The 13,894-nt window shown below is 42.2% G+C and overlaps 1 protein-coding gene across 8 annotated transcripts in view; it reads right to left on the minus strand.

Annotated features, from left to right (window-relative positions):
* Window positions 1-13,894, minus strand: part of rerea (arginine-glutamic acid dipeptide (RE) repeats a) — a 132,591-nt gene that overhangs the window by 13,231 nt on the left and 105,466 nt on the right. For all 8 annotated transcript variants that reach the window (XM_044351886.1, XM_044351882.1, XM_044351884.1 and 5 more), the window contains 2 exons: window positions 13,730-13,828; window positions 5,924-6,004 (listed from right to left, as the gene is read on the minus strand). In XM_044351886.1, coding sequence (XP_044207821.1) covers window positions 5,924-6,004; window positions 13,730-13,828 — 180 coding nt within the window. The remainder of the gene's footprint in view (window positions 1-5,923; window positions 6,005-13,729; window positions 13,829-13,894) is intronic.

Raw genomic sequence — 13,894 nt, forward strand, 5'->3', positions numbered from 1 at the left:
ATAAAAATCTCTGCTAAAAACTTAAGGCAGTTTAGCCACAGCTGAGAGCGCAGAGAGCAAGTGATTTCTGGGTTCTGGTGGCTGATAGTGAGCTGTGTAAACATCCATTAGTGCAGCCTGAACCTGTGCTCCTCCTGTTTCTACCACAATCTGCAGCCGGAGGAGGGAGGATTGCTTCCTGATTCATTTAGGTGAGGTGAAGGGGGACGTATTTCTCTGAGCTAAATCAAACCAGGGTTTAATTATGTATGTGCTTGACCCCTGGACTTCATATTCTTCATTGCCTGTGACAGGTTGTACAGTATATCCTATCATACTCACGCTGACTCTTAACTGTATGGAGTAACTTTTGTAAAAGCTTATGTGGTTAACAGCAGGTCAGATGTGTATCTGTGGTGCCTACAGGGCCATTTAATATGTTCTGAGGTTACTATGTTCTAATATTTCAGTTCCCAAGGCATTTGTCAACTAACATGTAGATAAGTTAAGTTTGCTGCTAGGAGCTGATTTTGGATTAATAAAAGAATTCCTAATAAATTAACATACTACAATAATATATGAAAATATGCCTGCAATCGACAACCTGCCAAGTGGATCCAAGTTAAAATAAATTTTAAATTTTTAAATATTATGGCGGTGTTCTCTTAAGACTGAGTTTTATAAAATTGTTTTAAGGTCTAAAGCTTTTTCTCCTTACTTCTGAAAAGTGGTAGTTTGACATAAAAATGAATTTAGCTTTTTAATTAATCTTGTATTGGAGAAGCTACACAATTCAACCTTGTGAAGTTTTTGTTAAATAAAATCCAGAGGTCAAATATTCAAGGTATCAGCCACATGTACCGCATGTAGTTGATTCCAAAATAGACCTACAGCATTGATGCCTCGAAGCCCATCGGCAGACGACAGCATCTGAATAGTCAAAGGACCTTGGCTGGTGGAGCAGGGTGCATGTGAAAGGCGGTTAAATAGACAGCCGTTCCCTGCTGCGCAGAGCCTTTCTGCCGGAGAATGACTGAATAAGCTCTGCTTTCACAGGTCAGGGATGCACATGCTGAAGAATCAGCACTTGTGTTTTTCCTGCTGTAAGCGCTTTTGCCAGTGAAAGCAGATAGGATGGCAACAGTGCCTTTTTGCTGGAGGGTCGATCCTGCGTGTTCTGCTGATAAGCTAGTCCCCCCCAAAAACCACAACATGAAGCCTACCAAAGAACTCAATTACACAGGGAGCTCTGGCTCTCTGTGCTCCATCTATTAGGCTGAAAGAAAGATTTTGCCTACACTCAGCCCCGCTAAATTGCCTGTGGTCTGCTAAAAGAACATCAATACATACTGGTTGAGCTTCCATCACCCGACAGCGATTCCACTGCCTAAACAAGTTATATCATTTACCAAACACGGTAGCTGTTCTGTCACACACTGACAGCTGCTGCCAACTGGACCAGGCCTCCGTAGTTTGTAGCTGGTTTAATTAGTGTTTCAACCAAAGTATTTATAATCACTCATCCCCAAGGTTCTGGCTGCTGAGCTAAGGACATGGCAATGAATTCAATTTGACGTTTGTACAGATTGTACCGGGGCAAACATCTGCTGTGAGGTTGTGTTGAGAACACTGTTCTCCTGTTGTAAATGACAGGGCCTGGGGGGGCAGAGTGCTCTCTTTTCTCCGAGAGAACGAGGATGCTGTGAGAACGGCTCAGAATATCACCTCCTGGTTGATCTGAGTGCCGGCAAAAACAAGACGTACCGCTCATGTCACCTATGCCCTCATGTTCTGAAGATTATGACATGCTCTGCACTGTAAATGTCACCTGCCACGATCACATGACAACAATGGACACAAAAATATTAGAGGCTGTTCAGGCAAGACGGAAGTATAACTGAGTCTGTAATATCAACAAACTCACTGACTTCAGTATTAAATTATATTTTTCAAATTATCGCTGCTACCTGCACAGCTATTTGCCATCTGAGGACACTTGTTTGACTTGTAGCTTCACCTGTGTTAGCTTTTCTAACAGAGTGCCACTGCACCTTTCTGTCTTTTTCACCTTCATGCCAAAATAAAGGAGGACACAGCAGCATAAAAACGCCTCAACGAATCAGTTTAACATTTTACTCTTGTTTTTGCTGTCCAGTAAGTTTACACGCCTTGTAGCTCATGTTTTGCTGTGCTGACTGTGTTACTAAAATATAAATAAACTTGCTTTTAAATTTTTTATATCTACATTTTCTCCACGATTTGTTCCAAAGTAACACTAAAATCCAGTTAGTCAGCTATGTCACTGATAATGTTAGTTCTGTGCCAATATATGTACTTAAATATTTAAAAGTGGAGCAAAGCAGAGCAGTCACCAGAAAATAAACAACAGGAAGCAGAAATGGAGCCTTAAGGAGGGAAAAACTGATGAACACACACACACACACACACACACACACACACACACACACACACAAGGTTTTTGTTCAATGCTTGTAAATTGTTGAACATTGCTTCATTGATTTTATTAGATTATGGCTGCTGAGTCGTATTGTGAAACATTTTTATGATCTATAAATATATAATACGCAGATATGTGAATATAAAGTATATAAATTACTTATGTCTGAGCGTTAAATAAATACATTTCTTGTATTTTCATGCAATTTATAATCGCTCTCATAAAACACAGAGACAGGAATTGTACTGCGTACAGTTTCAGACATGAGTTAATGATGCATATTTTACTTTGTGCTACAGCACAGTGAAAGGAACGAGCCTTCTCCCTAAAACACCAGATGTGTTGATATGTTCTTATTTGCACATTAGTATCTTAGGTTAACTGTTTGGACACAGTTCTGTATGGAAATAAGTCAAAGCTTAAACGTCCTAATTTGATCTAATTTTCAACTGTCAATTTCTCAGTTCAGCTGTACAGCAAACAGAGCTGTAGCTGATCCAAATCTGTTCAGTAAATACTGTCTGTTGATATCCTCTAAAACCAGATTTTTATGAAAACCCCTCCAGAGAAAATATTAGGCGTGGAGTTATCTGTGATCTGCCATTTCAGCATATTTAGTTGTTTAAACATTGGAAGCAGCGAGCTCATGTTCCATGACGTCCTCTCTGGAGTGAAGGAAATGGTGGCAGCAAAGCCAGTTGCAGACGGTCAGACGACACACCCACTTCCCCCTCTGGGCCTTTATGTGACTTTATATAAAGCATTCCTGAGTGCTAGTCAGGCCTGGTGTGTTTACACAGCGCTGGGTGCTTACCCTTGGCACTGGCTGTTCGAGCCGTGCTGGCGCTTCAGGGGCAGCGCTGCTAATAGGGGCTAGCGGGAGGAACAGTGAGAGGCAGACACACTGTACTGGACCTCTAGAGCCCTGGATATCAGCCCAAGGGCTTTATGCTCTGCAGTATGGCTCAGCAACAGTGGTCCGACCAGAGCTCAGGGCAGGACATGTTGCAGGGAACACCCGTAGTTGTGCCACATGTTTCTTTTTTGATGGCAAGGCATGCAAGTGGAATAACAGAAATATATGTAATGCGATTTTGATATGGTGGGAAAATCAGTCGTTTCCCAGACCTAAAATATATCTCCAGATATTGTTGTGCTCATGTTCCAGAGATAGGATTTGGGAATGAGCAGGTAGAAAATAAATAGAGCCTTCCTCGGGGTATTGACTGGCACTCGCTCAGTCTTACAGCACAAAAGCAAGTTCAATCATAAGCAAAGAGTTTTTTTTCCCCATGCGACAACCCAGGCTTTTCAGTGTCTATATTGAGCTAACGCCCCACCTTCTTACCCTTCTCCTCCAGTCGCTGTTAACCCTCCCCTCGAGCTCCCATTCATTTTCTCCTCTTTTCATATGTTTAAAGGGCAGTTTATTTTCCATTTGCAGGGGGAAAATTAATCTTTCTCTGCTCTGTGGTGGCGGCAGGCCTAGATCCTGGAGGAGGTCTATTACCTCTCCTGCCAAGTAGACTCCCCCTCCAGGTTGAACTGCATTAATACCTCCTTTATAGCCAATCAACTGGACCAGTCATATATTTCAAAAACCAGTAAAAATAATTGAAGAAACCTCTGTGAGGAAACTGTATTCATACACTTTAATCTCTTATTCAAGAGGTTCAAATTGGTTTTGAGGACTGAAAAATGTAGCACAAAGGAGGTGACACTCAAGAGTTGTTGAGTAAAAACATTACATGATATGTAGGTGTGTTACAGACGCAGGGCTGACACATCTTCGGCTCACGGCAGACAAGGAAATGAAGCAGCGAGAAGTATGACAAACACCTTTGATTTCCCTTTGATGTCTGTGTCAGCAGGAGCAGCCTCGCAGAAACAGCAAGGTCTGCACTGCTTTATGAATCAAAATGCATATCTAAGAATAATTTAACAGCCAAGTCAAAGGTGTGGAGGACTTTGAAGCAACATGTAAATGTACAACATGTTCCATTTATTGCCAGTTACAGCCACGAAAAAAAAAATCTACTATTCCTCAAACTCTTAGATTCAGTTGAGGAAGAGACTGTAGTAAAATGTAAAAGAGGAACAGTGAAAAGTCTGCGTGTTGGCCGTTTTGTTTTCAATATAATGATGACATTTCATAAGTTAACCGTTGTTAATCATTGCTAGGTCTGGATTTGACCCATTTGTACCGTAAAACAGGTCACACAGTTATTCAGTGATGATTAACACATCGAAGCGTGCACACAATCACCCACACCTTCTGCCAGCGCACATAAATAACACAATAACAAGAGTTCCTTAAAGCTCGACAGATGTTGACTCACTTTGTCTCCATCAATCAATCTTTGTCAGTGACTGGAAAACCATTAAACCGTCAAGAAATAACAATTATGATGCAAGAACGACAAAACGCCGAGGTAGTCCTCAAAATACTTAAAAGCTAAATAATCTGTGTTCCAGATGTAAACAAAAAGGGTGTCTGTCATATTCAAAGCACAGGTTTCATCTTTCAATAGAAAGTCTGAAACTTAGAGCAACTAAATCAAAGTTAAATTCATATTTTTGATGCTGTTAATGGTTTGTTTGCATCACTAACGTTTGTCAACATTGGAGTAAAAAAAATGCTTTTATTTTCAGCTATGATCAGTTGAGAAAGAAACATAAAAAAGATGATTTTACATCTTTAACTCTGACTCTTTATTTGTGAATATATCTCTAATTTATATGATCAAAAATTATTTATTGGGCCTTTAAATTAAGTACAAGTTATTGTGATCTCAGCTGTGCTTTATAACTCGAGAATTCAACTTAAATATGCCTCTATTACATACTTCACACTATTTTGTTTTCCTTTAAAAACACAACTGATTTGATATGTTATTGTGCCTTTTAATCCTTGTAGAAGCTGTTATGCTACACTTTGGAGTTAACTACTCTGAAAGTTGGTGTAACAAAAAAAAAAAAAAAAAACATCTCAAGTGCTGCTATAAAACACAAACATCAGCAGATATCAGCATGCCTGCCTCTCAGACCTGAGATATGCTATAACCACAGTGGCTCAACATCACATCTGCACAACTTGTTTACTACTTGCTAACAGTGGGTGCTAATTCATGTTCAGTGTGTCACTTTGAAGGTTTATGTGGCTGCCTGTAAAGTGCATTTAGTCTTTTCTCTTCTCAGGTATAACAAGTGTTTTTTCAGCAAGCCTGAAGGGAGATCTGATAATACTGCAGCACAGTTGTTGGCCGGCAGCACTTACTTCTTATCAATAAGGCCTCTGGTTAAAAACCAGCCATGCTCAAAATATCACACTGAAACCGTACTGCTCGAGCTTTCCGTTAGTTACAAGCAAACCACATGCTCATGATTTTATATACGTTTCGGTACTGCAAAACAAATGACACGCACACACGCACGCACACACACAGAAAAAAGTTCAACAGTATAGAGAAAAATAAACCATCTTACCGTTTCTTTGTTGGGCAGCAGCTCTTTCCGGATCCTGAAGAAGTTTTTGCCAAACTGTCTCAACCCTTTAATGAAGCGCTTCTGCAATTTTTCACAGAGGAAGAGAGAGAGAGAAAAAAAAAGACCAGTTAGTATCTCTGAAGTCAGCTAAACTGCGACCGCATAAAGTAACTGGCTAGCACCATGACAAAAAACATTGTTTTCATTTCACTAGTCTGTGGTTGGTGAGGTTTGATGTGTATCTAGAACCCAAAACTCCGGAGCAAACACAGCCATGTCAGGGCAAAAAACGAGAGAGGAAATGACAAGTAAGGTACGGAGAGACGCTGAGATTAAGCTGGTCTTTTCATGTGGAGGGAAAACACAGTCAGACAAACAACAAATCTAAAATAATAAAAAAAACAAACACCACAAACCCACAGGTGAACGTCTTATTAATCACACAAGTGGAAAAGTTCAAAGTCAAAACCTAAACTTGAGAGTTGAAAACCAAGAAAATGCCTCACTGTGCACCGCTGACAGTTTCCTTTTTTGTCTGCACAATTTGGCATTTACAAAAGCATACAACGTGTCAAAACGTAAAATCGACAAATACACCCTGACAAGAGTGAAACGAGATCGACAGCACAGTGACAGAAATTGCTACTTCATCGGATTTAATCATGACATGGAAACATCTCACCTCAATGAGCACAGACACGAATAAATACTAAAAAAAGCTCAACAACCTACATATATTTCTTCTCCTTTAAGAGCCACAGACTGCGAGCCATAAAAAGCTGAGGCTGAAAACATTCATAACCAGCGAAGCAGACAACCAACAGATTTACTTTCTTGTTCCAGAGGCGAGCCCCGTTCCTCAGTGATCTCAGCCAACCGTTTCCACCAAGTAACTCCAGCAAAAAGCAGGGAAAAGTCCTCAGGGAGCACGGCACAAATCTCTAAGTCCAGCCACAGGTAAAGGAAAAATTAGGGGGCAAATCCACAGTGTCTCCAACGGTACATCGCTTTTTTTTTCTTCTTTTTTTTTACAAGCAAGAAATAGCTTGTCACTCTCTGCTCTTCCACTACAAAGGGGAAGGCTTTACATGTGATCTTTCTGCAAGGGAGCCTCTGGTTCGCAGCAGGCTGGAAAACCCGGAGTGGAGTCCTGCGCTTCATGTTTGCTCTCATTTCAGCCTCGATCCGCTACGTGCAGGCTTCATGTCACTACCCCCACACAGGAAAACCCAGGCCACCGCTTGTTATTGAGAACTAAACCAAAGCTGCCTGTTTCCTTCAGAGGAGACTACAGCAATCTCTGCATTCAGAGCTTGTGGGTGAACACGCACACAAGAGGCACAAACTCAACTAGCTGCCAGCTGAGAAGGGAGGCAGGCTGATACAATTTGTGTGGAGAAAGGTCTTGGACATGGTAGAAGGGAGACAAGTGAGAAGGAAAACCAGACATGGAGTCTCTCCTGTGTGTCAGGAGTTCATTTTCCATGCCATGTACAGTGCGTTACGTAACCACAGATTGTTTACATACCCAGCTTTGGTGGGGAACAAAGGCCAAATTTACAAAGTAACACAGCCAGCTGCAAAACACAACTGTCTTTTAGGAGAAAAAATTACAGGCCAGAAAGCGAGACCTATCTCAACAACAGGGACGAATGACTGTGTTTAACTCCATTACGCAAACAAACTCAAAAGTCTCAAGTTTTAGAGTTTAACTGTATAATTGTGAGGAACAAAATGTAAAAGTATAAGTTAAACCAGACTAAATAATCAAACATAAGAGGCCCGATTAAAGGCCAGATGCAAAAAAAAAAGAAAAAAAAAAGTTGTGTTGTGCTGACAGCTGAACAAAAAGGCCTGTTGTAAGAGCGGCAGGAGACAGCAGTTCATTTGCATTAATCAGTGTGAAGGTGTAGCGCTTGATTAGCCAGTAGATGGAGCCGTCTCCAACACAAGTGCTCCCCCACATGTGACACCCATCACCAGCCACTCCAGGGGTTAAGAGCGGATTACCATTTGGACTGTCAGTCAAACTTTCACAGAGCTACATAAAACCAGTGGAACGCCACTGCAGAGATTCAGATGATCAACATTACACGGCTTGTTTGACAGGCGATGACAAAACCGGGTAAATATTCGACTGAAATATGAGCTTCAAAAATGCATGGTGGGGAGGAAAATGAGCAGAAATGCCTGAAGTTGCACAAATATTTGAATAATCTTGAAGTAGAGTTAGTCTAAAAGGATGAGTTTGGATACATTTCCATGATTATTTAATGTCTGTTTAGCAGCGGTGAGGTGAGAGAGCTGTTTCATTACCTGAGACTGTGAACCTGCTATGACGAAAAATCAATTAGACCTGCCCATGCAGCCTGTGTGTCTGCCCTAATTATGTCACCTTAATTATGTTCCCCCAACTGTACTATTTACACAGTCTGTCCATCCGGCTCCAAAGAGAGCTATGTGCGTGCTCCCTCCCTCCCTCCTCCCTTCCGTTTTCTTTCTCTCGCTGGCTCCCTCCTCCCTCTCGGCATGTCGGCTCCAGTTTAAGGCTCTATTTCAGCTGCCTAGGCTCACTGCTCTCCAGCCCAGCTAATAAATCATCCGCCAATCTGCTCCCTGAATCGCTCTGCCCCTGCTCCGATTGCTCCAGCCCTCCGTTGCTAGGCAACACAGCGGCAGAGGAGGGGCTGAAAGAGCCAGAGAGCGAGCGAGAGAGGGAGAGGGAGAGGGAGAGGGAGAGGGAGAGAGAGGAGAGGGATGGTGGAGCGCTACCAAATGGCCATCCGCTGTGCAGAAACAACAGGCTTCTCTCTCTGAGTGTGTTCCAGAGAGCTGGCGCTTTTCACCCGCCCCAAGTTTCCCCTCTCCTTCCCTCAGAGCCTAACAGTGCACTATTGTGAGGCTGGAGAGGAGACAAATAAAAGGAGGAGGAGAATGAGAAAAAATGATTCAATAGGCCATTGTTGTGTGTGCGCACTTCCTGCTTGAGAGCTGATTGTTGGAAGTTGTTAAACTGGTTAAGATAATGCGGACATATGCACAAAGATGGTATCACGATGACAAACAGAGCGCAGGCTCCCTACACGGAACATAATTTTTGCTAAATGTCATTCCTTGAGAACACTGACGCAAGTCGAACCTTCAGAGTGTCCAACAGCAAAACAAAGCCACTTTCACTGAATATGGAGTCATTATACTTGACTTGTTGTTAAAAGCTGACCTTTCTGAGCCTGCTGTGTACAAACCCAAAGGGCCCGAGGATAATCAGTCAGCTATCCAAAACCGAAGAGGGGAAAAAACACTGCTGTTGGGTTATGAAATATCAGCTAGTAATAAGATTGGCCATGGTGTGCAGAGAGGAAATCACGACATGGTAGAAGAAGAAGGGGGAGATGGCAGTGACAGACAGTAGAGTACCCACATCCTCTTCACACTGAAACCATACTTAAAGATACAAATCTATGTTTAGATGTGAAGATGTTAGAGGAGTTTTACGTCAAATCCAGAAAAAGCATTTCAGTAGCTAAAAAAAAATTGCTTTGACAAATCTGAAGACCTGTTTTTATATTTTCCCAAAATATACATGACGATATTCTGCCAACCTCAAGCAGGCAAAGTAACATCCTGTGCTTCCTTTGGCTTGTACTGATACAAAAGGTGACAGGAAATTCCAGCACACACCCATCCTGCCTGCTATTTAGTTACTAAACAACCCTAAAAAGCATTGCTGGCACTGTACCATAATGGTACTAAAATAACCTTCATTGTAGCACACAGAGCTCCCTCTGCAGACGAAAAGCGTCTCATCTAACTTTAAAATAATCTACAGCCTCCAGCGGGGGATGCAGAGCAGCATGTTGTGTTTTATCTGCCTGTGGTGTTTTTGGTCGGGCAGCGTGTCTCAGGTCTGTAGGCTTGTGTTCAACCACTGGGGGGCCGCTACTCTCTCCTCTCCCCTCGTCTTCTTCCTCCCTCCCACCTCGGTGCAGTCGGCGGCCTGCTTCAGTCATCCATCAGCTGAAGACACAGTCGGAGATAAGCCGCGGCACAGTGCAGCTGGCTGAGGAATAGACCTCCCGCCCCACAGCAGTCATAGATCAGCCTCTCTGTCTCTGACATGGCGACACGCAGCGTGACTGCTGCTGCTGCTGCTGTTTCTGATTGTTTATATGGCACCTCCTGTTGGCCGATGCATTATTAGCACCCCTTATCTACAATCAGGCACCACAGCTGCTTCAGGTGAAGAGACTTTTATTATGTCAGGTTTGCAAAGTGCAAGAACCTTGATGACCTTCACCAAGGCCGAAGGCCGGGCAGGTACGAAGGAATCAGTTTCATGACAAAATTCAAAACTAAAAATAAACTAAAAATAAAAATAAATAATAGTTTTCATAAAAAGCCTTTGACCAACAAAGTACTTTTACATGACTTTCTATTACTGCAGCAAAAGCAATGCCTGTATAGCTTCTAGTTGTTTGTAATGCTGTCTAGTTATCTGTCAACCACAAATCATGAATATTAACTACTAAAAAGGGGATTTACCACTTTAAAAATTCCACAATCTTACTAGCCACAACTTTTTTTTTTAATAACTGGGAGTGTTTGCAAACGTTTTAATCAAAACCATGTATCTGTACTTGCCCAGAAAGCGTCAGCAGTGGACAGATACAACTCAGGATTCAGTCATCAGAAACTAGTCATTTAGGAACAATCTGTAACAGGATTTTCCCCCCACTGTCAATAATCACATCCTGTAAACTAATTGTGGTTTCATGCTTTACAACAAGTGGTAAATTTATACAAAGGAGTATTCAGTGTTGCAACGTTATTTCTGTTTCGCAATCAAGCACCCATGGAGAAAACTTCCACAGCAACGAAAAGAAACAACATGTGTGCTTCTAACTTGAAGTGCTTTCTGCTCTTAGTTTAAAAGAGTTTTTTTTTTTTTTTTTTGCCGTCGAGACTGTCGCAGAATCAAAAGGATGAAGAAGAGAGTTCTGTGTCGGCAGTAAGTATTGATTTGGCATCTGATAAAACACGCACATAAAACAGGGGTGTAGCGGGATTGCCTCTCTCAGTTAAGTTCAGAAAAAGCAGAAGACTGTTCCATGTCTGACTGTCTGCAACAGCTTCACCCTCCCATAATAACAGATCACATTTTTCCCTTTTCTTGGTGGTTTAAATCCACTCCGGTTGCACCACTCTTCTACACTCACCAGCCCGCTGAGTACACAACAGCTACAAGAAGGTTAGACTGCGCTGTGGAGGTTTCTGGTGAAATATTTATAGTTTTATATTATATTTATTTCACAATGTTTGAGATTCTTCTTTGGTGTAATCTATAGTTGACACCTCACTGATGCATGAAACTGAGTGGTGCTCACATCAAGCTGATGGATTTTCAATTTTTGAAAGTTGTACTAATAATCTCGGGGTGAAAGATTGTTCGGGGGTTGAATGAGCGTCAGGCTGTCAAATCTTTCCGGAGTGAAATAATTTTCTGTGCCTGTGAGAGGACAATAAAAATGAAACAACACTCTGCTTTGCAACGTTGTCACTTCCTCCACAGCTGTAATGAAACTGCTTTCCAATGATCACGGTGGCCGTCTTATCTTTCTGTGGGATGAGTGTGGGGAGAAATTATAAATATTTTTCCAGAGTTGGAGAGTTGAGAGGAGGGTTAGGATTATGTGGCAGCAGCTGCAGGCGGAAAGAGGAGAGGTGGGGTTGGGGTTGAGGGGGGGCAAGTGAAGTCAAAGGGGGGAGGGGAGGGTGACAAGTGACCCTGCAGACAGGCTGATTCTGTCATTTCAGCGGCCCCCGCTGTCACTTTTATTCACATCTTTAAAAGATCGGAGGGGTGGGTGAAAAAAAGAGCAGGCAGGAATAATGAAGCTAGTCCTGGGGGGGGGGGGGAGGAGATGGGAGAGGAAGGAGAGGAGAAGGAAGAAGGAGAGGCAGAGTAAGAAATAAATGAAGAGCAGCAGGGATGGTGTCTGTGAGCGCGTCAAGGTTGGGGCTACATTTACACCTGTCCCTCAAGGCTGCAGGGCTGAAAAGGCACAAGTGGTGATCAGATCACTGGGAGCTGTGTCCTTGGCCCGGCCGGAGTCAAACTACTGCTTCTCCAGGCTGTGGACACTGTGGGGCAGGTGTAGCACAGACAACCCGCTGACCGCCTCCACACACGCAGACAGAAAACACACTCGGCACTGAGCATAGTTTACACCGTGTACTAGATTCCCTGACAGCTCCTCTCCTTCAGTTACATAATGCTGTCTGAACATGACGAAACAACTCTCCAAATGAACAAGAAGTTGCACTGACCAGGTTACAGAATGAATTAAATACGGCTTAAAATATATAATATATATATATATATATAAATAAAGGGCTGGGCTGCAGTTCAGTTTGAAAGTCTTTCAGTGGAGTTGTATATTTATTGTAATAATATGATTGTGCCACGTTATTTTTTGTTTTACGTTTGATGTAATATTTAACTGTGGATGTTTTTTTTTTTTTTCCATTCATTTGATATATTGTGGTAAAAAACATCCTCATAATACTGTGATACTTATTTCAGTCATGTCTCAGAAAAAGACAAATAATAAATAGTCTCTTCATTACTTGCACTGTGTCACTGTTATTTTCTTTATAGATAAATAACACTGTAATGCAGATTCTTGTGTTATTCAAAAAAGCAAAAAATGGAATTACTGTAGAGATCATTTTATTGTCTGAATCAGGTTATTTACAGCTTCTACTGTCGAGTCCCCTCTGTGTTTCTTTGACAAGTGTTTTGTGGTAGACCTGCTGTGGTGGAGTATGGCAATAAAGCCTCCCATCAGCATGCCTGTCCCCCGCTCTGATCATCTTCGCGCAGCATTTTAGCCTGGCGCCAGCAAGCATGCATAAATAAAGGGAACTCATAACTAGTCCACAAAAGGATGGCTGCCTTAATTTGTTGTGATTCGCTGTGGTCCTGCCGTGGGCTTTGGCTTTATTCAAATGTGCCCATCATGTTCAATTACAAGACAAATACACCCCTTCACTTCCACTGGATCCGAGCTACTTGGATTCAAAGCGCAACAAAAGCTGCCAAGCTTTAGCAATACTAAACAATATCAAAGTGCAGAAAGGATGATTCACCCAGGAGGAGGAAAAACACACACAAAAGAGAGTGAGTGGTGGAGCCTTTCTCTAACATCTACATTCAGATCAGTCAGTAGTGTTATCTTTAAAAGGGAGTGGGTATACAAACATGTAGTGCAGTGTGTCATAAAGCATCAAGGCCAAAGCCGCAGCTCTCAGCCGTTTTGACACGGTGTTATCCAGCGCTTTCATTCCCCTCCTACCCGTTCATGATGTAGTGTTTGATCAGGGAGAAGGGCTGCCATTTTCTGATTCCAGCCCTTCAACAGCTGTGGTGAAAATTCACATCTAAATTCAAATGGAGGCTAACATTACCAGCCCTCAATCTTTTCCCTTTCCAGACTTCCTCGCTAAAGATTTATTCTGTGGGTGATAAACAGGATGCAGCTGCTCTTGAGCCTTGGAGGAGCTGGAAACTGACGAGTGTTTTTACTGATGTCTTGTGAGACCAGGCCTGGAGCCCTGTTTTAACTCTCTCTCAACAGCTCCCTCTAAAGACACAAACCAAACCTGACAGACAGCAGGTATCCATACAATACAAACCAAGCAATGTAAAGAATACGCTAGAATAACAACACCAACCGATGTGAACTTATATCCTTTAAATAATTATTTTCAAAGCACAATATCTGTGTTCATGCACTGTTCTCTTACCACTTCATCCTCGGACCAGCACTTCTCTATCAGTTTGGGTACAGGCTTCTTCACCAGGCGCTGGAGAGCTTTGCCTGCATCATAGCTGCTCTCGTGAAGCTGAGGACAACCACACACACATAAAAAAATAAGCTACACAAATTATAAAACAGATGGATGTATTCA

Source organism: Thunnus albacares, chromosome 5, assembly GCF_914725855.1.
Source record: "Thunnus albacares chromosome 5, fThuAlb1.1, whole genome shotgun sequence".
Lineage (NCBI taxonomy): Eukaryota > Metazoa > Chordata > Actinopteri > Scombriformes > Scombridae > Thunnus > Thunnus albacares.